Source organism: Cololabis saira, chromosome 8 (genome assembly GCF_033807715.1).
Source record: "Cololabis saira isolate AMF1-May2022 chromosome 8, fColSai1.1, whole genome shotgun sequence".
Lineage (NCBI taxonomy): Eukaryota > Metazoa > Chordata > Actinopteri > Beloniformes > Belonidae > Cololabis > Cololabis saira.
In genome coordinates this window covers 46,316,769-46,343,097 of record NC_084594.1, presented here as the reverse complement: position 1 = coordinate 46,343,097, position 26,329 = coordinate 46,316,769, and the positions used below count along the sequence as shown (strand labels likewise).

Here is a 26,329-nt window from a genome sequence, read left to right as displayed (position 1 = left end):
CGATATGGCAGCCACGCTTCTGTCAGTCTGCCCCAGGGCAGCTGTGGCTACAAATGTAGCTACCACCACCAGTGAGGATGTGTATGAATGAATAATGATTTCTGTAAAGTGCTCTGGGTGCCTAGAAGGGCGCTATATAAATCCAAGTCATTATTATTATTATTATTATTTTAGGAATCTAAAATTTTTATTTTTACATTATGTACAAAATGAAAGGTGAGCAAACAGAAGAAAATTGTAAATTTATCAGTATTTGGTGTGACTTCAAAACAGCATTAGTTCTTCAGATCAGAGCCCCTCTGATCTGAATCCGAGCAGTGTTTTGTTCTTGGACTTTTGTACTACACTTTGTACTTGTACAATACTACGGATTGGCTATTACAAACACGACATTAAAGCATAATGATGTCCACATGTGCATTTGGCACCAGGACACCCTAGGTCGTGAGTTGGCTCCGGTGGTGGGGGAGGATACCAGTAAAGGCTGAATTATGGTTGTGCGTTAAACCTACGCCGTAGGGTACGCGGCTACGCGGGAGTCTCTCCGTAGCCTATGCCGTAGCCTGATGTGAACCTCCCAAAAAATGGAAATACGACCCAACGCACACTGAGAGGGCTGTGATTGGTTTGCTTGGTAGCAACGTATTTCCGGTTCCGGTTCCGGTTCGTGAAGCAGTAGTGAACTTTCAGTGCTCTTTTCTTCGTGTGTGTGTGATTTTTTTTTTTTGGGTTGTTTGGGTTTTGGTTTTTTGCACAATAGTTGTCCTTATCTTTTTGATTCACTGTGACCGGAAAAGCCGGAAGCTAAACAAAGTATCAACTAGTGCTCTGGGGGATATTGCACCACAGCGAAATGGAGTGACGTAGAAGTCCGAAGAGTTCACAACGGCGTCACTGCAACGGCGTCACTGCAACGGCGTCACGGCAACGGCGTAGGCTCTGCATTGGTTTAACGCAAAACCTTGAATCAGGCTTAAGACATGGTAGGCCCAAACGTATTTTGAAGGTCTGGCAGAGTCTCCTGTCAGAGAGAGCTTCAACTCCCATCTCTGGCACAACCACATCCCGGGGAAGGTGGGAGACATTGAGTCGGAGTGGACAATGTTCCACACCTCCATTGTTGATGCAGTCAACCGTAGCTGTGGCTGTAAGGTTGTCGGTGCCTTTCTTGGTGGTAATCCCCGAATGTCCTGGTGGACATCAGTGGTAAGGGCCAGGGTGCCATCAAGCTGAAGGAGTCCTATAAGGACTTCCTGGCCTGTGGGACTCCAAAAGCATTTGATAGGTACTGGCAGGCCAAGCTAAACAGGGCTTGGCAGTTGCTGAGGCAAAAACCTGGGCATGGGAGGAGTTTGGAGAGACCATGGAGAACAACTTCCGAATGACTTCGGAGAGATTCTGGTCCATCATCCAGTGGCTCAGGAGGGGCAAGCGATACACCATCAATACTGTGTATAGTGGGGATGATGCACTGCTGACCTCGACTCGGGATGTTGTGTCATTGGAGTGAATACTTTGAGGACATCTTCAATCCCATTAACACATCTTCTTATGAAGAAGCAGAGCCTTTGAACTTAGAGGTGGAGTCTCCTATCTCTGACATGGTTAAGAAGGTCCCGTTCCCGCTCTGGATGTTGTGGGACTGTCTTGGTTGACGTGCCTGTGCAACATTGCGTGGATATCAGGGATGGTGCCTCTGGATTGGCAGTCTGGGTGGTGGTCCCCCTCTTTAAGAAGGGATATTTGTGCTCCAATTACTGGGGGATCACACTCCTCACCATCCTTGGTAGGGTCTTTTCAGGGGTACTGAAGAGGAGGGTCCATCTGATAGTCAAATATTGGACTCCACCAAGGCTGCCCTTTGTCACAGATTCTGGTCATTGTTTTCATGGACAGAATTTCAAGGCAGTGTCAAGAACCGAAGGGGGTATGGTTTAGTGGCCTCAGAATTGGGTCTCTACTTTTTGCAGATGCAGATACAGGTACTGTTGGTTTCATCAGGCCAAGACCTGCAATGCTCGCTGGAACAGTTCACAGCTCAATGGGAAGCGGCTGGGAAGAAAATGAGCACCTCCAAATTTGGTGGATCAGTGCAGCATTCGCATTGATGTAGACTCTGCAACTATCTGTCTTGGTGAAGAAGGATCCATCCATCCATCCATTTTCCATCGCTTATCCGTAACCGGGTCGCGGGGGCAGCAGTCTCAACAGAGATGCCCAGACTTCCTTTACCCCAGACACTTCCTCCAGCTCTTCCGAGGGGAGTCCGAGACGTTCCCAGGCCAGTCGAGAGACATAGTCGCTCCAGCGTGTCCTGGGTCTTCCCCGGGGTCTCCTCCCGGAGGGACATGCCTGGAACACCTCCCTAGGGAGGAGGGACATGCCTGGAACACCTCCCTAGGGAGGCGTCCAGGAGGATCCGGTACAGATGCCCAAGCCACCTCAGCTGACTCCTCTCTATGTGAAGGAGCAGCGGCTCGACTCCGAGCTCCTCCCGGGTGACCGAACTCCTCACCCTATCTCTAAGGGAGCGTCCAGCCACCCTGGGGAGGAAACTCATCTCTAAGGGAGCGTCCAGCCACCCTGGGGAGGAAACTCATCTCTAAGGGAGCGTCCAACCACCCTGCGGAGGAAACTCATCTCTGGCGCTTGTATCCGCCATCTTATCCTCCGTCATTACCCAAAGTTCATGACCATAGGTGAGGGTAGGTGCGTAGATTGACCGGTAAATCGAGAGCTTTGCCTTTCGACTCAGCTCCTTCTTCACCACAACGGTCTGGTACATCGACCGCATAACTGCGGACACTGCACCGATCCATCTGTCAATCTCACGCTCTGTCCATCATTCCCTCACTCATGAACAAGACCCAGAGATACTTGAACTCCTCCACCTGAGGCAGGACTCTTTTCTCATCCCTGCCACGTTGCACTCGGCCTCAAACCACCCCAGCACATGCTGAAGGTCCCGGTCCGATGAAGCCAACAGGACAAAATCATCTGCAAAAAGCAGAGATGAAATCCTCTGGTGAAGAAGGATCTGAGCCTAATTTAATTTACTAGTCGGTCTATGTTCCTTCCCTCACCTATGGTCACAAGCTGTGAGTAGTGATGGAAAGAGCAAGATTGCAAGCAAAAATACAAGCACCAAAAATTTGCTTCCTCCGCAGGGTGTGCGGACTCTCCCTTAGAGATAGGGGACAACAACTAGCTAAACCAGTTCTTTGTCTCTCTATAGGGTTAACATGTCTGACAAGGCTTCAGAAGAGAAAGCAAATCTGGCAAAGAAGCTGGCAGAGCAAAGAGCTAAAGGTGTAGAGGGCATCCCGACAACTGCCAAGGTGGGCTACCCAACAGCAAGTTAAAAAAAATGTAAAGTCATTACCTCTACTGTGTTGTCTTTCAATCATATATTTTCAAATCTGCAGCTCAAAATTGATGAGTTTGAATCAAATGTCAATGAGATCAAAGACCCCTTCCCGCCAGCAGACTTTCCAGGTAAACCCTAACGCCTACTTCAACATTTTTAAGATCTTGAAGTCAGAATTAAGAAACAACCGTTTCCACTTTGGCAAGGTGATGATGAGGAGGAGGACCCTGATATTCCAGAAAGTCCAAGACCTCGTCCCATGGCCGACCTGCAGCTAAAGGAGGAAGCCGTGCCCATGCCAGAAGCCAGCTCTTTTTTTATCTTTGGGCCTCAGAACAAGTAAGGAGCTGCCTACTGTTGTGTTTCTGAATGAAATGTAGTTAGTATAGAAATCATGTAGAAAGCAGACTCCTCCCATACTTTGAAAAGCTTATGACAGTTGGTATTATCCAAAAGGTCCTTCTGCTGATAAATGCTCCCTCCACAGAGACCGAGGAGTGAGGAGTTAGTAACTTAGGGCAGGGCTAGTTTTTCTCACAAATGTATTGTTAGATATTCTGTTTGTCTTTGTTTTCTAGTAACTTTTTAAGGTGTAACAGATTGACATCACTACAGATCATTGAAAAAAGGTTTGAACTCTCCAAATTTCACTGCAGTTTTTACATTAGTGGGGCCCCTCAAAAAGAACCGTGCATTAGACCCCTAAAAACTAAAAACAACCTTGCTCAAGTCAGATTTTGTAAACGCCTGAAAAGATATATACAGTGTTGTCATGGTTGTGGTGAGTAAGGAGACCGGACTGACCTTTCTCCCTCTCCCTCACACATGTGCCAATAACCTTTGACATGGATCCCATCTATTCAGGAGGCCTCATATTTGATCCATTGTGACGTTTAATTTATATCTTAACATTTTCAGGTTTCGGAAGCTCTGCCATCGAATCATCAATGCGACTACTTTCACCAACATCATCCTGCTCTTCATCCTGCTGTCATCCATTTCTTTAGCTGCTGAGGATCCCATCGACCCCATGTCCTTCAGGAACCTGGTGAGAATGTACAGTTAAGGGGAAGAGTTAGTACCTCCTCTTTTTTGTGTAAAAACGAATGAAACATCTTTTTTATTATTGTGGGTCTTGCTCTGCCTGACAGCTAAGTTCAGCTGAAACTGAGTCACGTGATAGGACAATGATCCAAACACAGCTACAAATCAACATCGGAATTGATTAAGAAAAAAAGAAATTAAAGATGGGGGCTTCATTTTGTATATTTGTATATTGATCATATATCAGATTGTCTTTTGCAGTTAATTAATATGAATAATGTGATGTTCCAGGTGTTGGCCTACGCTGATATTGTCTTCACTTCCGTGTTCACAGCGGAAATCGTTCTAAAGGTAGCAAAACATATTTACATTTATATTCTTTTATCCATCAACTCTTTGGGATTGTGTTGCTCCTTTATTTTAAAAGTCCGGAATAACTAAAGACAGTTGTATCTTTAAAAAAGAAAGTGTATGAATCGCCTGGCTTTTATACTTAACTAAACTGAAATAATCTATTTCACATTTTTTTCTGAAGAGAGGTCCCCAGTTGGGATAGAAAGCTGAGTCCGACCAAATATAATCCAAGTCTTTTTCTTTATCATTATTATTACTGTTATTATTATTACTGTTATTATTATTATTTAAACTAGCTGGGTTTTGTTTGTCCCTCACACCATCCTCTAACCTGAAAAAGTCCACAAAATATTAACCCCTAAATGCCAGATGTATCATATTAGATACATACATTTCTGTGACCTCTGAACCATTACCATCATCAAAACAATAAAAAACATTTTTTATACAATTAAAAAATAGATTAAAAAACAAATTAAAGCTGCAAGCAGCGATGAACGGGCCCTCGCACCCTTGTGCACGTTCAGGCTGCAGTGGAAGCTTGTATGAGTTGCATGTAGATTCTTCAGGCCTGGACATTTAGCGGATGACAGCACGAGTCTTTATGTCAAACCATTCAAAAGTTATGGCAGAAAGTAGGAACTATCAAATATGGACCAATCAGATGAAGGGGGGCGCGCTTTTTGGCATCTATCGTCGCCACGGTAACGCTTTTGACTGAGATAAAAAGTAATGCCCATCGTCGCAGGATCGAGACGCACATTTTGATGTATAACACACCTGGGTGCACGTTATAGTTCGGGCTGGGAAGCGGCCAAAGAAATGGCATAAATTGCGCCAAAATTACATGATTAATTCAAAATGGCCGACTTCCTGTTGGGTTTCGGCCATGGCGCCAAGAGACTTTTCTTTAAGTTGCGACTTGATACAGATGTGTACCAATTTTCGTGCATGTAAGTCAAACCGTATTGTGGGGCTTGATGTACGAAGTTTTCTAGGGGGCGCTGTTGAGCCATTAGGCCACGCCCATTAATGCAAACCATTAAATATCAAATTTATCGGCAGGCCAGGCTTGCGTGAACAATTTGGTGACTTTTGAGGAACCATCAAATATGGACCAATTAGATGAAGGGGGGGCGCGCTTTTTGGCGTCTATCATCGCCACCGTAACGCTTTTGACTGCTAAAAGTAATGTGCATCGTCGCAGGATGGAGACGCAGATTTTGATGTATAACACACCTGGGTGCACGTTACAGTTTGGACGAAGAAGCGGCCGAAGAAATGGCATAAATTGCGCCAAAATTACACGATTAATTCAAAATGGCCGACTTCCTGCTTGGTTTCGGCCATGGAGCCAAGAGACTTTTCTTTAAGTTGCGACATGATACAGGTGTGTACCGATTTTCGTGCATGTACGTATATATAAATATATATATATATATATATATATATATATATATATATATATATATATATATATATATATATATATATATATATATATATACATATATATACATATACACACACATACACATACACATAAACAAATGTTATATGAATATCAATAATAACACATCCTCACACTTATATACACTGATATAAACATACTCATTTATCAATTAATATATCAGTATCAACAATATACAAAAAAGAAAATAAAAAAATAAAAAAATAACAGCAGAGCCCCACCCAAAAGCAACCAAACCCCCTCAAGCCCCCTCCTCCATGTCTCTTGTAAAAGACATTTGTTTATATTTGTATTTAAACTGGTTTGTTATTCTTTTACAGATGACCACATATGGTGCTATTCTTCACGAAGGGTCTTTCTGTCGAAACTCGTTCAACATCTTGGATCTTTTGGTGGTCAGTGTATCCCTGCTGTCCATGGGCATGGAGTAAGTGGAGTCTGGAAATGAACTTCATCTGTTCTCATCAAGTAAACGTCCTGCTGCTCGCTCTGTTGCATATTGTATATCTGAGGGGAATGACCCTAGTATCGGGTCTCTGCTGCTTTAGCTATCAACAACTAACAGCCAAAATGAAATGAATGCATACAAGTGATGCTAATCAAAGGTTTCTGATAAAAAATAGATAAATGGTATTACAATTACACAATAACCATTACACTCCATACATCCATCCATGCATCAGCTCTACTCACTTCCAATTCAGGGTCTGAATTTCTGTAGGAGAACATGGTTCTCAAAGAACACAGAGAACAGAGTTTTCTTTCAAAAGCAATGTCTTAATATTACCGGTCTGCCTTTATAACGGTTGTTGTGGTCGAATCTTGTGGCTGCTTGATGCATACCGGTGTAAATGCTGACCAGTATTTCTGAATGCTGCTAAAAACAGAATTTAAACTCTCTGTTTTACACCAGATCCATAAACACAAGCATGTGATACTGAAACATCCAACAATGTTTTTTAAAGACACTGCAAACACTATTTTCTTTTAAATTCAGACAGTTAAATCTAAGCTCACTGTGATTCAGCACTCATTAGTAGGGCTGGGGATCGATTCAAATGTCAAGAATTGATTCGATGCCAATTGTTAAGATTCAGAATCGATTATCACGCTTTGATTCGATCCAATTCGATTCCGATATTGATTTGGGTTGATATTATTAAAACTGTTTTTTAAAGCTGTTGCATGAATGATATGACTGTAGTTCTGCAACATATTAATACTAGTATTATATTGAGATTCAACAGCAAGTATTGCAGCTAATGATGCTGTAAGGACCAATCAGCTCCCAGAATGCTGATAGAACTGCTTTCAGAAACATCGTGTGGCAGAATTACCAAACAGATCCAGGGAGGAAACAGAGACGGATGAAATCAGTTTTATTTTTTCCCATTTATGAGAATTTGGTTTTTAGCATTTTATGCAAATGTAACCCCAAGACAGTATATAAAGCAAAGAAATATAGACAATTTATGCAATTATAACTGAAAACATAAATTTTTTCATACCTTTAAAGGAAAAAACATGGCACTAGTTATTCTTGTGTCCAATAAAACATTCCTTTTTTGGGCATAAATAAAAAAATAACAAAAGTTATAATGAGAGAAAAAAAAATCAAAGAAAAAAAAAAGATCTTTACACATATGAATTGATTTTTAGGCATTAATGTGAGAATTGATTTATAATCAGAAAATCGATTTTTTCAACACAGTACTGTGTCAGGGTTTGACACTTCCCCCCAGTGTTTGTAACTTTCAGTTTCTGTCTTGCCCCGCCTGTGTCCCATCTGCCCTGATTGTGTCTGCACCTGTGTCTCGTTATCCCTTCAGTATATCTTGTCTTGTCATTCCTTGGTTCCCTGTCGGTCCGTACTGTTCTCTCCTCCATGTCTCCTCGTGGTTTTTGTTCCTGTTCCTGGTTTTTGTATTTTATCCTGCTCTGCAGCGCTTTGCTTTTGCCCTTTTGGATTAAACCCCTTTGTTTTTGAGAACTCCTGCCTCCAGCCTCCCTCTGTCTCCTGCACTTGGGTCCTTAAAGAACCAAACCATGACAGAACAGACCGACCAGGTGGACCCAGCGGGAGACTACCTAACCTTTATGGAGTTTTTGCGCCAGGAGGAGTATTGGAACCCCTTTTGGGGAACACCCCTGGCTCTGGGTGGGCCCAGGAGCCTGGAGCCTGCCCGTGCCCCCCCTCAGCCAGCTCCGAGGACCCGTGCCCCCCCTCAGCCAGCTCCGAGGACCCGTGTTCCCCCCCAGCCCGCCCTGGATGTGGACTGTGGGGACATCTGGGATCTGTCCCTTGAGGGGGGGCCAGCGCCCCGGACCCGGGTACCCCCGCAGCCGGCACCTCGGACCCGGGTACCCCCGCAGCCGGCACCTCGGACCCGGGTACCCCCGCAGCCGGCGCCTCGGACCCGGGTTCCCACTCAGGCCGCTCCGGGGATCCTCTGCCCCCCGACGCCGGCTCCCCGCATCCTATCTGCTCCTGTTCCGGCTCCCCGCATCCTGTCTGCTCCTGTTCCGGCTCCCCGCATCCTGTCTGCTCCTGTTCCGGTTCCCCGCATCCTGTCTGCTCCTGTTCCGGTTCCCCGCATCCTGTCTGCTCCTGTTCCGGTTCCCCGCATCCTGTCTGCTCCTGTTCCGGTTCCCCGCATCCTGTCTGCTCCTGTTCCGGTTCCCCGCATCCTGTCTGCTCCTGTTCCGGCTCCCCGCATCCTGTCTGCTCCTGTTCCGGCTCCCCGCATGCTGTCTGCTCCTGTCCCGGCTCCCCGCATGCTGTCTGCTCCTGTTCCGGCTCCCCGCCTCCTGTCAGCCCCTGTTCCGGCTCCCCGCCTCCTGTCAGCCCCTGTTCCGGCTCCCCGCCTCCTGTCAGCCCCGACTCCGGATCCTGAGGCGGTCCCGCAGTCTGTTCCTGAGGCGGTCCCGCAGTCCTCTGTTCCTGAGGCGGTCCCGCAGTCCTCTGTTCCTGAGGCGGTCCCGCAGCCCTCTGTTCCTGAGGCGGTCCCGCAGCCCTCGGTTCCTGAGGAAGTTCCGCAGCCCTCGGTTCCTGAGGCGGTTCCGCAGCCCTCGGTTCCTGGGGCGGTCCCGCAGCCCTCTGTTCCTGAGGCGGTCCCGCAGCCCTCTGTTCCTGAGGCGGTCCCCAACCCTCTGTTCCTGAGGCGGTCCCGCAGCCCTCTGTTCCTGAGGCGGTCCCGCAGCCCTCTGTTCCTGAGGCGGTCCCGCAGCCCTCTGTTCCTGAGGCGGTCCCGCAGCCCTCTGTTCCTGAGGCGGCCCCGCAGCCCTCGGTTCCTGAGGAAGTTCCGCAGCCCTCGGTTCCTGAGGCGGTTCCGCAGCCCTCGGTTCCTGGGGCGGTCCCGCAGCCCTCTGTTCCTGAGGCGGTCCCGCAGCCCTCTGTTCCTGAGGCGGTCCCGCAGCCCTCTGTTCCTGAGGCGGTCCCGCAGCCCTCTGTTCCTGAGGCGGTCCCGCAGCCCTCTGTTCCTGAGGCGGTCCCGCAGCCCTCTTTTCTTGAGGCGGTCCCGCAGCCCTCTGTTCCTGAGGCGGGCCCGCAGCCCTCTGTTCCTGAGGCGGTCCCGCAGCCCTCGGTTCCTGGGGCGGTCCGGCAGCCCTCTGTTCCTGAGGCGGTCCCGCAGCCCTCTGTTCCTGAGGCGGTCCCGCAGCCCTCTGTTCCTGAGGCGGTCCCGCAGCCCTCTGTTCCTGAGGCGGTCCCGCAGCCCTCTGTTCCTGAGGCGTCCAAGAGCCCCGTCAGGTTCCCGAGCCCCGTCAGGTTCCCGAGCCCCGTCAGGTTCCCGAGCCCCGTCAGGTTCCCGAGCCCTGTCAGGTTCCCGAGTCCCGTCAGGTTCCCGAGTCCCTCCAGGAATCCCCGTCACGCCCCCCGCCAAGACCCAGGCCTAGGCCTCGGGGACGCCCCCCCGAGCTCTCTCGCTGGTCTGCTCGGTCCCGAGGGCGGCCCCCGGAGCTTTGGCCGTGTGTGGCCTGGGCCCTCCTCCAGGACCCCTCCGCCCACCCTGGGTTAGGACTCTGGGGACATCTGGGATCTGTCCCTTGAGGGGGGGGTACTGTCAGGTTTTGACACTTCCCCCCCAGTGTTTGTAACTTTCAGTTTCTGTCTTGCCCCGCCTGTGTCCCATCTGCCCTGATTGTGTCTGCACCTGTGTCTCGTTATCCCTTCAGTATATCTTGTCTTGTCATTCCTTGGTTCCCTGTCGGTCCGTACTGTTCTCTCCTCCATGTCTCCTCGTGGTTTTTGTTCCTGTTCCTGGTTTTTGTATTTTATCCTGCTCTGCAGTGCTTTGCTTTTGCCCTTTTGGATTAAACCCCTTTGTTTTTGAGAACTCCTGCCTCCAGCCTCCCTCTGTCTCCTGCACTTGGGTCCTTAAAGAACCAAACCATGACATACTGACAGCACTGATGTGTGTGGCCCCATATGGTCAGAACTGGTAATCCTGCATAGAGGGGCCTCAAAGTGGGATTCAGATACAAACTGGAGGCTAGACTGACATTCAGAGACAACCTATTTCCACAGTTTATGGTTGAGGAAGCTCAACCTCCCCTATTTTTAATAATCTCTTCAGGATACTTAAAAGTAAGTGGTCAGTAGATCCCACCGCCCTTGAAGAAGAGTCATGAGGTCTTAATTAAAGATGGCGCCAACCTCTTTGACCAAGTTAGAAACATTGCACATCTTGAATCCCACATTGGTTACCAGGGCTATAAGATATGATTACAGGGAGCCCAGCTCTGCTTGAGAGTCATCGGAGGCACTGGATGGAAAAAGCCTGACCTCGATTGTGCTAATAGAGTGTATAAAAAGAACTGGACAAACCCTGTGACATCACCAGTGGGGTTCTGAAGAGTTTATTTAAAGCCTTTTTTTTAATCAAAGCCTTTTTTGGGACGGCTGGGCAGAGCTGACTCAGCTCCAATCCAGTTCTGGCTAATCCAAAAATGGGCAGACTAGGTGAAATCATCAGCTCTCATGGCTTTTCCTACCACTGCTATGCTGATGACACCCAGCTCTTCCTTTCCGTCCCACCTGGTGACACGGCCGTCTCAATGCGAATATCGGCCCGTCTTTCTGATATCTGCCAAGGATCTGAGAGAAGTTCTCTCGGAGGTGAGAGTTAAAGATGTCCCTGACAGAGCGCTCAGCCAGACGTTCCCAACAGACCCTCACAATCCGTTTGGGTCTGCCCGGTCTGTCCAACCTCCTCCTCCGCCAGCGCATCCAACTCACCACCAGGTGGTGATCAGTTGATCAGCCCCTCTTCACCTGAGTGTCCAAGACATGAACCAGTGTATACTGTATATAGCATATCTACTACTATATAGTTATTCAAGTATATTGTTATACCATTGCTGTCTATTGTTCTCTATTATATTGTAGTATTATAGTAAAGTATACATATGTATGTATGTATATATATATATATATATATATATATATATATATATATATATATACAGTATACTCTATTTGTATTCTGTTTTTTTACTCTTTTTACTCTTTTTTTGTCATGCATGTTCGAAATAAAATCTTCAATAAATCACAAAAAATCACAGGCGGTTCCTCCCGTTTTTTTTATACAGTCTATTGTTACAGAAACGGTTTGAAAATGTATTTAACAGTTCCACAAGAAATCCCACCGTCAACCAAAAATGTCCCTCTGTTTCTGTCTTCTAGATCCAGTGCCATCTCAGTCGTCAAGATCCTCCGAGTGTTGAGAGTCCTGCGGCCCCTGAGGGCCATCAACCGGGCCAAAGGACTGAAGGTACGAACAGTGGCTGAGCACACTTCCACACAGGGACACCATTCCTCCTCTGTAACCGTAAAATCCCTTTTTTCTTTTCAGCACGTGGTTCAGTGCGTGTTTGTTGCCATCAAGACCATTGGAAACATCGTCTTGGTTACAATGCTGCTGGATTTCATGTTCGCTTGTATCGGAGTCCAACTTTTCAAAGTGAGTAGAGGAGAGCACTTAATGTCATTCATCAGGTTACAATCTCTGAACAAAACCTTAACTTGTTTTCTGTCCAGGGCAAATTCTATTCCTGCACTGATCCAGACCAGATGACTGAGGAAACGTGCAAGTACGGATTATTTTGCATTCATTCTTTTTTATGTGGTTAAACACATGAATGACTAACTTTGAACACTTCTTTGTGCAGAAAAATATTTTCTCTCAACCTTTTCGGCCCAGTTTTACGCTGGATGCCCTTCCTGACGCAACCCTGTATGCATTTGGCCAGACAACAGGAGTATAATAATATCAGTAACAGAAAAAAGGAAAAATCACCCTTTTAAAAAACAAGTCTTAACATTAGTTACTAAAGACATAAACAGGAGTTCAATACTTCTCTGACAAGTGTCATCTTTTTTAATGGTAGCTTTTCCGATTTTAAGCAGATCAGCTGTGGAGTTCCACAAGGGAGCTGCCTTGGCCCTTTACTTTACTCAAATGATCTACCTCTCGTAATACAAAATTCCACTGTAGTTATGTATGCAGATGACACAACACTGTACAGCACTGCCTCAACTATAAATGAACTAGAAACCATTGTGAATCAAGATCTAGAGAGGGTATCTAGCTGGGTGAAAAATAACAAACTGGTCCTGAATATCTCTAAAACAAAATGCATTACTTTTGGCTGGAGAAGTATTCTTATTGGTGACCCACGGCTGCATCTATCAATGTCAGGAACAGCAATAGAGCAGGTCAAGAATATAAGGGCTCCGTTATATGGTCTGCAGTAGCAAAGAAAGAAATACATACATTGCAACTGGTTCAAACCAGAGCGGCTAGACTGGCACTTCACTGCTCAACACGTACAAATACAGCTGATCTGCTCCCGACTTTCCTGGTTCACAGTTGAACATCCTGATTTTATTTACAAACATCATATTCAATCCGACAGCTGAATATTTTTTCAACCAATTACTAAATACTAGAGACAGAAATAACCATTACACCAGAAATGCCAGCTCTGGATACCTGATACCTCTAACCCCGAGAACCAATCTATTCAAACACTCTTGAGTTATCTATCATGTTTTTCTTCCAACGAAATTAGGTCCTTTTTTCCCCCTAAACGTGCCCCAAAAGTCACCAAATTTTGCACGGAAGCCAGGCCTGGAGAAAAATTTGATATTTAATGGTTTGCAAAAGTCAAAAGTCAACCACCTTGGGCCCCTGAGCAAGGCCCTTAACCCTTACTGCTCCCCGGGCGCCGTGCCATTGCATGGCAGACCACTGCTACTAGTTCAACTAGAAAATGGGTTAAATGCAGAGAAAGAATGTCCCCATTGTGGGAGTACTAAGGGAAGCTTTCTTTCTTCTTTCTTAATTTTGGCGCAATTTATGCCATTTCTTCAGCTGTTTCTTCGCCCGAACCGTAACGTGCACCCAGGTGTGTTATACATCAAAATGTGCTTTTCGATCCTGCAACGATGCACATTACTTTTCTCAGTCAAAAGCGTTACCGTGGCGACGATAGACGCCAAAAAGCGCGCCCCCACTTCATCTGGTTGTTCCATATTTGATAGTTCCTATTTTCTGCCATAACTTTTGAATGGTTTGACATAAAGACTCGTGGGTGGTGTCATCGGACTCGGTTTTGGTTCCTTGACCATAATTGGTGCAAATTAGCCCCGCCCCTTCTTCTGATTGGCAGATATTTGATAGTCCCTATTTTCTGCCATAGCTTTTGAATGGTTTGACATAAAGACTCGTGGGTGGTGTCATCGGCGTGTGTGTGTGTGTGTGCGTGTGCGTGTGCGTGTGCGTGTGTGTGTGTACATGTATGTGTATTGTTGTTTTTATTATACATGTTATGCTAGGAATGTATGATTGTATGTATTTATGTCTTAGATGTTAACATTTATGTAATATTTATGTACTTTATGGACCCCAGGAAGATTAGTGGTCACCAAGCGGTAGCTAATAGGGATCCATCCAATAAACAATAAACAATACCAGATTTATAATTGGGTCAAGGCTTGCCAATATGATGTCACGTGACAGAAGAGTTTGTCTAGTACTCTTCTGTCTGTGAGTCTAACTGAATCTCACCTTGTCCTCTCTGTTATTCCATGGCTCAGAGGATGGTATATCAGGTATCAGGAAGGAGCTCTTCATGAGATGGAAGTCCATAAGAGGGTATGGACCAACTCTGAACTAAACTTCGACAACATGCTCAACGGCATGCTGTCTCTCTTCACCATTTCTACCTTTGAAGGATGGCCAAAGTAAGTAATTGTGTTTTCTCACAATACTGTGATGGTTTCTGTTTAGTAATCTACTGTAAGAATCATCTGACATCCCCTTTTGTTGTCATTAGTGTGAAATAAATTCAGGATGCAACTGCTGGCAAAATATATATATGTATATATATATATATATATATATATATATATATATATATATATATATATATATATATATATATATATATATATATATAATTTCTCTGCAATCTGTAAATGGAGAATGTTCATTCATCTTTTGAATTTAGAGGAAACAGATCATAGTCCAGTGAGTCAACACAACTGTTGAATACATATATTTCAGTATTTACAATATATTCAATTCCCAAAGACTACAATGTCATTAGGGGCAGTGGCGTCAATTCAGTCAAAGCTAAGGTACGGCAAGGTTACGAGTCACAGAACTTAACTACAGTATCAACCAACATGCCCAGCAAATACTCATCACAGAAGTCTGCTATGTAGCTTATCTGCGTGGTAAGGAAAATTTGAACTTTTTCAAATCCAGTCTCACTAACATCCTGCTAACGTAACTATGAAAACTACTTTAACAACGTGTTGATCAATTTAGTCAATGCGCCTTTACGCAATACGCATCCGTAAGTGTTGGGAAAGATAATACCTAGTGAAATCGATCATGTTGTTCTGATTTGCATTTGTAGTTATTTTATATGTATTAAATAATAATGATAATAATAATAATAATAATCAATACAAATAGACACAGAGTAATTCCATAAATGCATTTAAAAAACAAACATTTACATTTTCCCCTGAAGCCGAGGTGTGGCAGCTGCCATAACTTGCCATACCCAATTGACGCCCCTGATTAGGGGGATGGATTATCTAAGGGCAGCCTGCTATAAGTGGTCCTGGCTGCTAACATGGCTATTCCGAGGCTATTCCCAAGCAGTACAGGGGGCATACTATCTATCCCCTGTTGTTTTGTCCCGGTTGTGTTTCGGTTTTGTTTGTTCTTTCTCCGGTGTTCTCCCTGTAAAGCGACCTTGGGTTCCCTGAAAGGCGCTATATAAGTGCAAGAATTATCATTATTTATTATTAGTGAAAACCTGCTAAATGTGGCCATCAAACTAGCGGCAATAAGGCCATTCCTCACTTGATGAGCAACGGAATCACAGTGGAGACTACTGTATATATGTAGGATGGGATCTTCACAGTATGAGCTTCATTCAGTGCGAGACTGCTACGTGTCACTATTGGTGCTTTTCCACTAGTACCTACTCAGCCCGACTCGATTCTCCTCGCCTCGGTTTTGCGCTTCTCCACTAGGGGTGGAGGCGGGTGGAGGCGTGAAGAGTAGGTACTTTTCTGTATCAATTCTGCCGAGGTTCTAAGCGGCTGAGTCGGCTGTATCTGACATCATCACACTACAGGCCACTGATTGGTCGGGGGGTTGGAGTCAGACGTCTGAGTCAGGAGGAGGAAATCAGAGAAAGAGACTGACGGATTCTTGTTCTTTTTATTCAACCATCAACGGCAGCAAAAGTCTGTTTCATGATCCAACTCTGAGGTGCAGATGTTCATAAACCTGGTGCTGAGGAGAGAATTAAAAAGGGATCTAGACGGCAGGTTCTACATCTTTAGTGTTGTTGTCTTCTTCCTTTAGATCACACAATCAAATACGTCACAGCAGCTTCACTCCAACCTCCTACTTCTGATCTGGGTATTGAAAATAAACGAGGGCAAGGCGTGTTGAGTCGGGCTGAGTAGGTACTAGTGTAAAAGCGACATATGAAGCATACTATGTAGTAAGAAATTGCCGTGGTTATGGTAACAGGCACCATTAGACCATTCCCAATGAATAGGTGTCACAAAGGCAAGAACTGCTATGTCTGTTCAAGAGACTATTTATAATGACTACAGCCTGAGAACCTGATGAAAGTGGCCATGGCAGCAGCCGCTCTGAGACCATTCCCAACAGACAGGTACACCATCAAAATGGAGTATACCATCCTGTGAGGAACTGTTACAATCGGTCATGGCTCCAGCCACTGTTATATTATTCCCAACAAATACAATGTCATGAAGACAATGTACAAGCTAGTACTGTTCAATTTGGCCAAGGTACCAACTGGTGTTTGGCCGTTCCCAATGAGAACACTTTTACAGTGGGAATGCACTAAAGCCTGATTTAAGGTTCTGTGTTGAACCAACGCAGAGCCGTTGCCATTGCCGTGACGCCGTCGTGAATCCTTCGGACTTCTCCGTCACTCCATTTAGCCGCGGTGCAATCTCCCCCCCGAGCGCTAGCTGATACTTTGTTCAGCTTCCGGCTTTTCCGGTCACAGTGAATCAAAGAGAGCACTGAAAGTTCACGACTGCTTCACGAACCGGAACCGGAAATGCGTTGCTACCAAGCAAACCAATCACAGCCCTCTCGGTCTGCGTTGGGTGGTAGTTCCATTTTTTGGGAGGTGCAGGTCAGGCTACGGTGTAGGCTACGGAGAGACTCCCGCGTAGCCTCGTACCCTACGGAGTAGGCTCTGTGTTGATTTAACGCCGAACCATAATTCAGCCTTAAATGAGAAACTGCTAAACATGGCCACACCATGGCACCAACTGACATGAGATCATCCAAACAAATTAATTACAAAGGGAATATACAGTATAATGAGGAAATACGGGGGACCACGGCAACAGCCACTGTAAAGCCCTTCCCAACAGGCCGGGTGTCACAGAGGTAACACTAAAACCTATGATCTATGGTCATGGCATTAGCCAGCGCTGGGTCATTTTTCGCTTGATCTGCAACAACTTAACCCAATGACTAATTAGTGTGTCGATAACCGAGTATAGTTTTCTATAGTATAATTAATTTAACTTGGAAGAACTATGAAGACCACCAGCTGCTGTTACACCATTTACCACAAAGAACCCAGCATCCCAAAGAGAGTTGACTGTTGGAGGAAAAACTGCTACCGAGACGATGGCTTATGTTTGCTTTTTCTGGGTGTAAATCCCATTTTCTTGAGCAAATTTTTGACATTTCAGTCACAGAAACTGATTCATGTTTTTACTCATTAGCTTTTATTTTTCATTTTTCACTTTCAAGATATATTGTTTGGACTTTTCTGCTCAGAAGCTTTGGTGTCTCCTTTATTTTATCTGCAGGTTGCACTTTCACAAACCTAATATTGTTTCAACATGCTCCAGATTTTGACACCTAACTGGGAACAGCAACATTCATGCTGAACTGCCTCCTTGGCAAAGTTTTATGATCCTTTCTGTTCTCAAAGACTTGAATCAGAGTAACTGGACTCAAATTGACTTCTGGCGAGTGTTGGACCTAAATCACTGAATTTCCCATCAGTCCTGTGGATCCTTGAAAGCTTTTGTCTACCAAAAACTGTTTGCCCAGTTTGAACTAGAACCTGGTTAAACCTGTTGAAATATCACCCAAAGGTGCTGGTTCCAGCGTTTTTGCCAGCTGTTGTATGATTTTAGAAGTTATTGGGGAACCTGTTGTACATGAGCACTCGTTTTTCTGTCGCTCCACTAGGCTACTGTACAAAGCTATTGACTCAAATCTGGAGGATAAAGGCCCAGTGTACAACAACCGTGTGGCCATCTCCATCTTCTTCATCATCTACCTCATCCTCATCGCCTTCTTCATGATGAACATATTTGTGGGCTTTGTCATCGTCACCTTCCAGGAGCAAGGAGAGCAAGAGTACAAGGACTGTGAGCTGGATAAAAATCAGGTCAGTTAGATCTGCAGTGATTTTGTAATTTGTAATTTGTAATGTATTTATTTCAAAACAGGGACAGTGCACAATAAGACATTAATATTGTATAAGAGAATATGCATTGTGCCAGGTTGTAGCAGCTTGCTATTTTCCACCTATAGTCCCTAGGCAGGTTGATGGAATACTACATAAAGATTAGTGTAGAAAAAGAAAAAATAAGTAAAAGAGCAGAACAAAGCAAATAGACAATAGATAAAATAGATACATAGAAACATGGAAGCAGATTCAACAGAGCATGGGATCTGTCAGATCTAGGTTGCCCCCCCAACACACACACACAACACTACGGAAGAGTATTAGAGCCAAGCAGGAGAAAAATAAAACTAATATTTTAGAGGAGGAAGATTTTTTTTTTCATTATGCACTTCGAGAAAAAAAAGAAATGTCGAGATTAATGTTAAAGTACAATTTCGGGAAAAAAGTCGAAATGTATTTCGACTTTATTCTTGAAATTTTGACTTTATTCACGAAATTTCGACTTTATGCTGTAAATTGTATTTCAACATTAATCTCGACATTTCGACTTTTTTCTCGACATTTCGACTTTTTTCTCGAAGTTTGTTTGAAGGGTTTCCAGGAGAACATAACATAAGGGTTGTCAAGGGTTTCCTCTCTCCTCTTTACCCAGTTTTAACTCAAACTAGGTTAAGCGAGCTGTGGATAAGTGAATGTCCAAAACCCCACAATGATAGGATAATCTGGGTTTTTTTGCAGAGAAAGAGCATAAACTCATGTGCAAGTTGTCTAATATCAGTTTTATCCTTGTTTATGATGCCTCCAGCGTCAGTGTGTTCAGTATGCTCTGAAGGCCCGACCTCTACGATGCTACATTCCCAAAAACCCGTACCAGTACCAGGTGTGGTACATTGTCACCTCCTGCTACTTTGAGTACCTCATGTTCCTCCTCATCATGCTCAACACCATGTGTCTGGGAATGCAGGTATGTTTACATGTTTCTCTGACAAATACTGTACAAACAAGATTCTTGCTGTGAGGCAGCAGTACTCACCAGAAGGCTACTGTGCTTCTCCTTAACTCCTTTCTCACTAAGTAAGAGATGCTGGTCAGAAACACTGAGCAAGGTGTGTCGTTGTGTAGTTTCCTGGGTCCCACCAGCAACAGAAGCAGCTGTACACCGGCCGCCGGGAATCATGGACATTTAGTCAATGAGAGTGGTCATGGTATCACTTTACACCAGGGGTGGCCAACCCGCGGCTCGCGAGCCACATGCGGCTCTTTGCCCGGTGTCATGCGGCTCTTGCGACTTTATTTGATGGTGCAGTGAAAGACAGACACGTAGGAAGTGGGGGGAAAATATGCCGCGACTGGAATCAAACCTGCGTCGCTGTACAGGGGAAGGTTTACATGAGTCGCCAGCTCAACCCGTTGAACTACACGGGCGCACGTGGGCTCTTGTTGAATTTTGCATTTGTGACGCAAATTTGGTGGGAAACAAATCCACTCTCAAAGTGGCAGGGAAAAAATGCACGGCCAAACAAAAATATGAAGATGAACACAGGATGTTTTTAACAGAGTGGGAGAGTTTAATATATCCATCCATTATCTATACCAGCTTTATCCTTTGCAGGGTCACGGGGGTCTGCTGGAGCCTATCCCAGCTATTTTCAGGCGAGAGGCAGGGGTTACACCCTGGACAGGTCGCCAGTCCATCGCAGGGCCACATATAAACAGACAACTAGACCAACTCACACTCACACCTACGGGCAATTTAGAATGATCAATTTACCTGGCATGCATGTTTTTGGACTGTGGGAGGAAACCGGAGTACCTGGAGAGAACCCACGCAAGCACAGGGAGAACATGCAAACTCCACACAGAAAGACCCTGCTGGGCCTGGGAGTCGAACCGGGAACCTTCTTGCTGTGAGGCAACAGTGCTAACCACTAAGCCACCGTGCTGCCGAGTTTAATATATATAATATAAATTAAATATTAATATTTAATTAATACATCATGACAGGCCGTGGTATACGCTCATTATATCACAGCTGAGCGGCGTCTCTGGCCCGACGCAAAGTGATGTACTGCTTTTATAAAACGGTTACCAATAATGTAAATATGAAAGAGGAATACACAATCTATTTTATGTAGTTTTTAATTAATCAGAAATACATATTATCCAGTAAAAATAGCCCCACTGTGGAAAAAAAGAGTCCCATCTCTCCAGATGTAGCTCCGCATGTCGTCTTTTGCTTGTCTTTTTTTTCGGAGATAGGCACTCCTCCATCCATTCATCCATCGTCAGCCCTTCCCGGAGATCAAAGTTTACCGTGAACATGCCTAATTAATTGTTAACGAAAATAAAAAATAAACTTTAACACCAGCTACTTTTTGCTACCTGCTGTAACCGTCAAAAAATATGTAACAGTTGGTTGTTGTCATGGATACATTGTTGCTTCCCTGATGCGGAATGATCTGCTGTGATAAGGCTTTAGAATAGAAGCCGTGGTATATACTCATTATACCACAGTTAACAACCAATCAGATTGCAGGATTTCATCTTTCCGTTTTATAATGGTACTTTTATGTCTCAGAGAGAGCAGGGAGTGAGGGATGGGGCAGTTGATGTGGCTCTTTGCAGTAACACAGTAACCAATTGTGGCTCTTAGCCTCTGACTGGTTGGCCACCCCTGCTTTACACCATAGTCTATGTTAGAATACCTCGACAAAGCTTGTGTGACATTTCCCAGAAAATGTCTGAAAATTGCTTGAAACAGGTTTTTTTTCCTTCCCATATCTCTGCATGGCACCATATTCAGTTCAATTCAATTCCATATCTTTAGGATCTATTACAATACAAACTTTTTCTAGGTGCTTTTCAGAGACCCAGAACATGATGCCCCTGCATGTTGGCAAGACCCGACTCTAAATTTCATCCATCCATTTTCTACACCCGCTTCATCCTGTTTAGGGTCACAGGGGTCTGCTGGAGCCCATCCCAGCAATGCAGCTTACATTCTTCCTGTTAAATTTGTCCATCTGTCTTCACTTCTGCTGTCACTACCGAAACAATTTAAACAAGTACTGCTAGAGGTAAAATGAGGAGCAGCAGAGTTTCGATCAAGCACCATCTGCAGCCATTTTGCAGCTCTTGGATTGCCCAGCGGGACCCAGGAGTTAGGCTGGAAAATAAAAGCCCACAATATGATGTCTGATATGACACAGGAACTGAGAAGATTTATTCATTTGCGTTGGTACGGACTGCAGTTGGGTTCTGACAATTTGGTCCAACAAAGAATTATGGACTGAAGAAGCTGCAAGAATTTAAAACTCAGAGGAGGGAAAAACAATTCATATTCCACTGATTTCCAAATAAAATCTAAACCTAAACGCGATTATAATACGTTCGAAAGCCCCAGGCTTAGTCTGAAATTTCCGAGCTGGAAATCAGAGAAGTCAGTTGTGTTAGGCCCCGTTTACACGGGGCAAAAACGGAGGCGTTTTCATGCGTTTTGGTCGTTCGTTTACAAGAAAACGGAGGTCAAAGCTCCCAAAAACGATCATTTCTGAAAACTCCGGCCAAAGTGGAGATTTTCAAAAACTCAGTTTTCACGTTTGCGTCTAAACAGAGAAAACGGAGGAAAACGGAGATTTACGTCACATTATGCGACAGAAACGTCACCAGCAGCGTCATGAGTGCGACCTGTGTTTACAATTTGTTTGGCCACCGTCAATATTTTCTTTTATTTTACCTGTTTTAAATTCTCTCAGACTCTCGTTCCGTCTTGGAAGTAAAGCCTGAATTATGGTCCCGGGTTAAATCGACGCAGAGCATACGGCGTAGGGTACGCGGCGATGCGCGCCGTACGGTGTGCGTCGCCGCGTAGCCTACGCCGTAAGCTCTGCGTTGGTTTAACGCGGAACCATAAATCAGCCTTAACTGGAAGTTACACGTGTCATTTGTTGATGTTTTTTCCAGGATTCTGATTGGCTGGCATGACGTTACCAGCGTTTTCATGTGGGTCCGTGTAAACGAGGATATTTTTGAAAACGGAGAGGGGAAAATATCCGTTTTTGTAAATACCCGGCTACGTGTAAACTTGGCCTTAGTGGTAGTGTACCGGCCCCCTGCTGTTGCTTATCTAGAGTTTCTGCCTGAATTTTCACATATCCCATCTGGTTTATTGATCAGTACAGATAAATTAATCTTAGTGGGTGACTTTAATATTCGTATGGATGTTGAAAGCGATAATCTTAAATTAGCTTTCAATTCTCTTCTAGAATCAATGGGTATCTCACAAAAGTAAACAAACCGACGCACTGTTTTAATCATACTCTCGATCTCACCTACGGTGTTGAAACTGATGATCTGTTGGTGTCGACTGTAAACTCCCTTTTATCCGACCACTATTTAATACCTTTTGAATTTAATATTGTCGATGTTGAAGTGCAAAATAGGAGGTATTATTTTAGCAGATGTTTGTCTGATGAAGCTATTGCTAAATTTAGGGAGGCCATCGCTCATCTTACGACAGTGGAAAATAGTGAAGCAGTAGAGGCCAGTGACCTGGGTTCTACCTCTGCAGATGTTGATTTCCTTGCTAGTAACACTGCTGATTTGTTGCACTCAGCTTTAGATGCAGTTGTTCCTTTGAGAAGGAGGGGTTCTAGCCATAGGAGCTTAACTCCCTGGTATAATTCCTGATGTATATTATTCAGTGTTTTTCTATCTCTGTAAAATTGCAAAGATTATGAAAATCCTCTCGCAGAGTGATGCAGAAAAACTAGTTCATGCGTTTGTATCTTCTAGACTAGATTACTGTAATGTGTTGTTAGAAGGATGTCCAAGTAATTTGCTGAATAGGCTCCAGCTGATCCAAAATGCAGCAGCACGAGTACTGACAGGAATCAGCAGGAGAGACCACGTCTCTCCAGTGTTAGCGTCGCTCCATTGCCTACCCGTAAAACTCAGAATCCAACTGATAGTTCCTTATGCTCCCTTATGTCATCCCTGTAATGCACCAGTTAGCCATTGTGTCTGTGTCTATCCTTTCTCTGTTCTTCATTCTCTCTGTCTGTTCTCTCTTTTACTGGCGTTTTCGATAGCTGGCGTTCAGCATGAGGGTCTCCCCTTATGATCCAGATCCTGGTCCAGGTTTCTTCCCTCCTAAAGGGGAGTTTTTCTTGCCACTCTTTGGCTTACTAGGAGTTTTTACCTGTCATTGTTCATGTTCTGATCTCTGGAAAGATCCTAGAGACAACTTCTGTCTTAAAGCACGCTATGTAAATAAAATTGAATTGAATTGAAGATCGTACCAATCCATTTAAAACTTTAAAAACATGCAAACAAACCTTAAAACCTGTCTTAAGTAGCCAGGAAGCCAGATTAGCGATTCCAGACTTTTTTCTTGTCCCCAATAAAGAGCTGCACAGTGTCAGAAGATGACCTTGTGCCGCCGCCATCCCGTCATATGACGGCTGCTAACCTGTAACTGTTGAATCCACAGCACTGCAACCAGTCGGATCATGTGACCCACCTCTCTGACAAGCTCAACGTGATCTTCACTGTGCTCTTCACCGTGGAGATGATCCTCAAACTCGGGGCCTTCAAAGCTAAGGCAAGTCCAGACTCATGGATCTGTTTATGGGTCGTTTGGTAGGGAGGTAGATTTGTTTCTTAATTATTCAATCAAAATAAAGATTGATTCAATAAAAAAAAATGATTTCAATCAAAGAAAAAAAGTGTTTGAATACAATGGAAAAAAATATTTGAGACTCAAAAAAATGCATTTGAACACTGTTTTTCTTTGATTGGAAATGTTTTCTTTGATAGAAGTGAAGTTTTTTTTGTTTGTTTGAAGCAACTTTTTTGATTGAAGTAGTGTTGTTTTGTGGTTGGGCCATATTATGGGTAGGACATTTGTGTCTTTATCATTTAATCAAAAAAGAAGTTGCTTCAAAAAGAAAAAAAATATTTTCAAAAAAAAAAATCACTTCAATAAAAAAAAACTTTTTCAATCAAAGAAAAAAAGTGTTTGAATGCAAAACAATATTTGAGACCCAAAAAATTGCATTTGAACACTTTTTTGAGTATCAAAAATATTTCTTTCGATTTGAAGTGATTTATTTTTTGATTGAAGTGAAAAAAGTTTTGAAGTCTTTTTTTTTATTGAATCCTTTTGACACAAACATCCCGCAGTGGGCGGAGCTTCCCCACTGGTCAGACTAGGGTCAGACATGTTTGAGTGACAAGTGTCTTCGACAGTGTAGAAACACAGATGAATATTTGAATTTACCTGCACCTGCGGCGAGGCCTCTCGATGCTTTCCAGCATTTGTTTTTAAAAGATAAAATGTTTGATATGAGTGAACTTCCAGTCCATGCTCACGCATGTCATTTTTACACAGGGTTATTTTGGCGACCCCTGGAACGTCTTTGACTTCGTCATTGTCATTGGAAGTGTGGTGGATGTGATTCTGAGTGAAATCGATGTAAGTAACACAGATCACTCCTACGCACCGTTGTTCAACGAGGACAGCTGAAGCTCAATGAAGCCAAGCTCATAAAACCATCCTTTTAATTATGCATACATTGATCTTGATAATCTAACCTCATGATGTAAGTAAAAAATCATACCTGTAAAGTTGTCATGGAGGAAATGTTGAGTTTGTTATAAAGTAAGAAAAATTCAGCTTAAAGTTAAATTTACATTTGATTGTTTTTGGAGCCATCCCCTCCTTATGAACCGCACATCTGCGTTTGCTTCAAACTGGACCACACTGAAAAAAATAAATCTAAGCGCATGTAAATATAACATATTTAAATCTGTGATATTAACAACTAAAAATGAAGTTTGTTGATTTACATGAATACATCTAGTTTTGAACTTAATCTGCATTTGTTCAATTGTGCATTTTTTCCTTAAGAAGCAGTATTTATGTAATCCCAGTAATCTTTTCATTTACACACAAACAATAAGCAATGATCTTGTTTTATTTACCTTTCCTTTAACAATTTTAATCTATTGGGCAGATTAACCAACGTTTAGATGAAACTTGCTTTATTTGTTTAAGTAGAAACCACAGTAAAAAATATCTTGCTTGATCTACTTTTAAAAATGATGGCAACTTTTTCGCATTAGATTTTTATGTAGATCAGGAAAGACTAGTCTTTGTATAAACTACTTAATTTTTAGTATGTACAAAATTCATTTGCAAGTAAAGTCAACTTAATTTTGATAAATAAAATAAACTTAACACAATTAAGTTGACTGTACTTGCAAAATGTATTATTTACATACATAAAATTAAGTAGTTTATACAAAGACTAGTCTTTCTTGATCTACATAATAATCTCATGCAAAAAGTTGCCTTAATCTTTTTAAGTAGATCAAGCACAATATTTGTAACAGTGCATAAAGGCCTAACTTTCCCAACAAAGACCATCAGAACATCTAAGCGTTTTCTCCCCACAGGGTGCACTGGCTGCATCTGGAGGACTTTACTGTCTACATGGCTGCACGGTAACTTTTCTTCTTCAGGTTTACATAACATCCGTCTCACAAACAACAAACAACAATAATGATATTTCTCTCTGTACAGGAAGTGGATCCCATGCAAGCAATCGCAGTGAGCAACCTAAACCTTGAGTTTGGATTTCCGTGGAGTTCAAGAGCTGGTCCTGAGTAACCTTTCCTTCTGCTCCTCTCTGAAAAAAGTCTTCAGAGAACATGAGTGTGTCCGTCACATTCTTCAGACTCTTTCGGGTTATGCGTCTGGTGAAGCTTCTGAATCGCTCTGAGGGGATTCGGAATCTTCTGTGGACCTTCATCAAGTCCCTTCAGGTGGGTAGACGTCTCCAGCACATGCCAGCCTCTTCAATTAGCTTGGCCGGGTTTCCCAGATTAGTTAAGAAGCTCTTAACAGCAAAAGGCTTCTTTCAAACCTTCTTAAGGAGCCTGTGAAAGAAAAATGTGTTTCCCAGAGTCGCTCTTAGCTGAAGAAGCTCTTTCATTAAGGAGGAAATGAAAGATGCTGCTGACCCAGTCTTTACAACCATCTTAGGGCCCGATTTACTAAGATCCTAAATAAAGAGTACTAAATT

General features: G+C 43.8%; 1 protein-coding gene across 2 annotated transcripts in view; it reads left to right on the top strand.

The window, feature by feature from the left end:
* LOC133449049 (dihydropyridine-sensitive L-type skeletal muscle calcium channel subunit alpha-1-like) overlaps nucleotides 1-26,329 on the top strand; it is a 74,407-nt gene that overhangs the window by 28,118 nt on the left and 19,960 nt on the right. For both annotated transcript variants that reach the window (XM_061728140.1, XM_061728141.1), the window contains exons 15-31: nucleotides 3,236-3,338; nucleotides 3,426-3,495; nucleotides 3,574-3,706; nucleotides 4,286-4,415; nucleotides 4,703-4,762; nucleotides 6,557-6,663; nucleotides 11,920-12,007; nucleotides 12,089-12,196; nucleotides 12,274-12,326; nucleotides 14,335-14,481; nucleotides 18,020-18,221; nucleotides 19,048-19,206; nucleotides 23,734-23,844; nucleotides 24,634-24,717; nucleotides 25,701-25,748; nucleotides 25,828-25,854; nucleotides 25,944-26,069. In XM_061728140.1, the coding sequence (XP_061584124.1) occupies nucleotides 3,236-3,338; nucleotides 3,426-3,495; nucleotides 3,574-3,706; nucleotides 4,286-4,415; nucleotides 4,703-4,762; nucleotides 6,557-6,663; nucleotides 11,920-12,007; nucleotides 12,089-12,196; nucleotides 12,274-12,326; nucleotides 14,335-14,481; nucleotides 18,020-18,221; nucleotides 19,048-19,206; nucleotides 23,734-23,844; nucleotides 24,634-24,717; nucleotides 25,701-25,748; nucleotides 25,828-25,854; nucleotides 25,944-26,069 (1,756 nt within the window). The remainder of the gene's footprint in view (nucleotides 1-3,235; nucleotides 3,339-3,425; nucleotides 3,496-3,573; nucleotides 3,707-4,285; nucleotides 4,416-4,702; nucleotides 4,763-6,556; nucleotides 6,664-11,919; nucleotides 12,008-12,088; nucleotides 12,197-12,273; nucleotides 12,327-14,334; nucleotides 14,482-18,019; nucleotides 18,222-19,047; nucleotides 19,207-23,733; nucleotides 23,845-24,633; nucleotides 24,718-25,700; nucleotides 25,749-25,827; nucleotides 25,855-25,943; nucleotides 26,070-26,329) is intronic.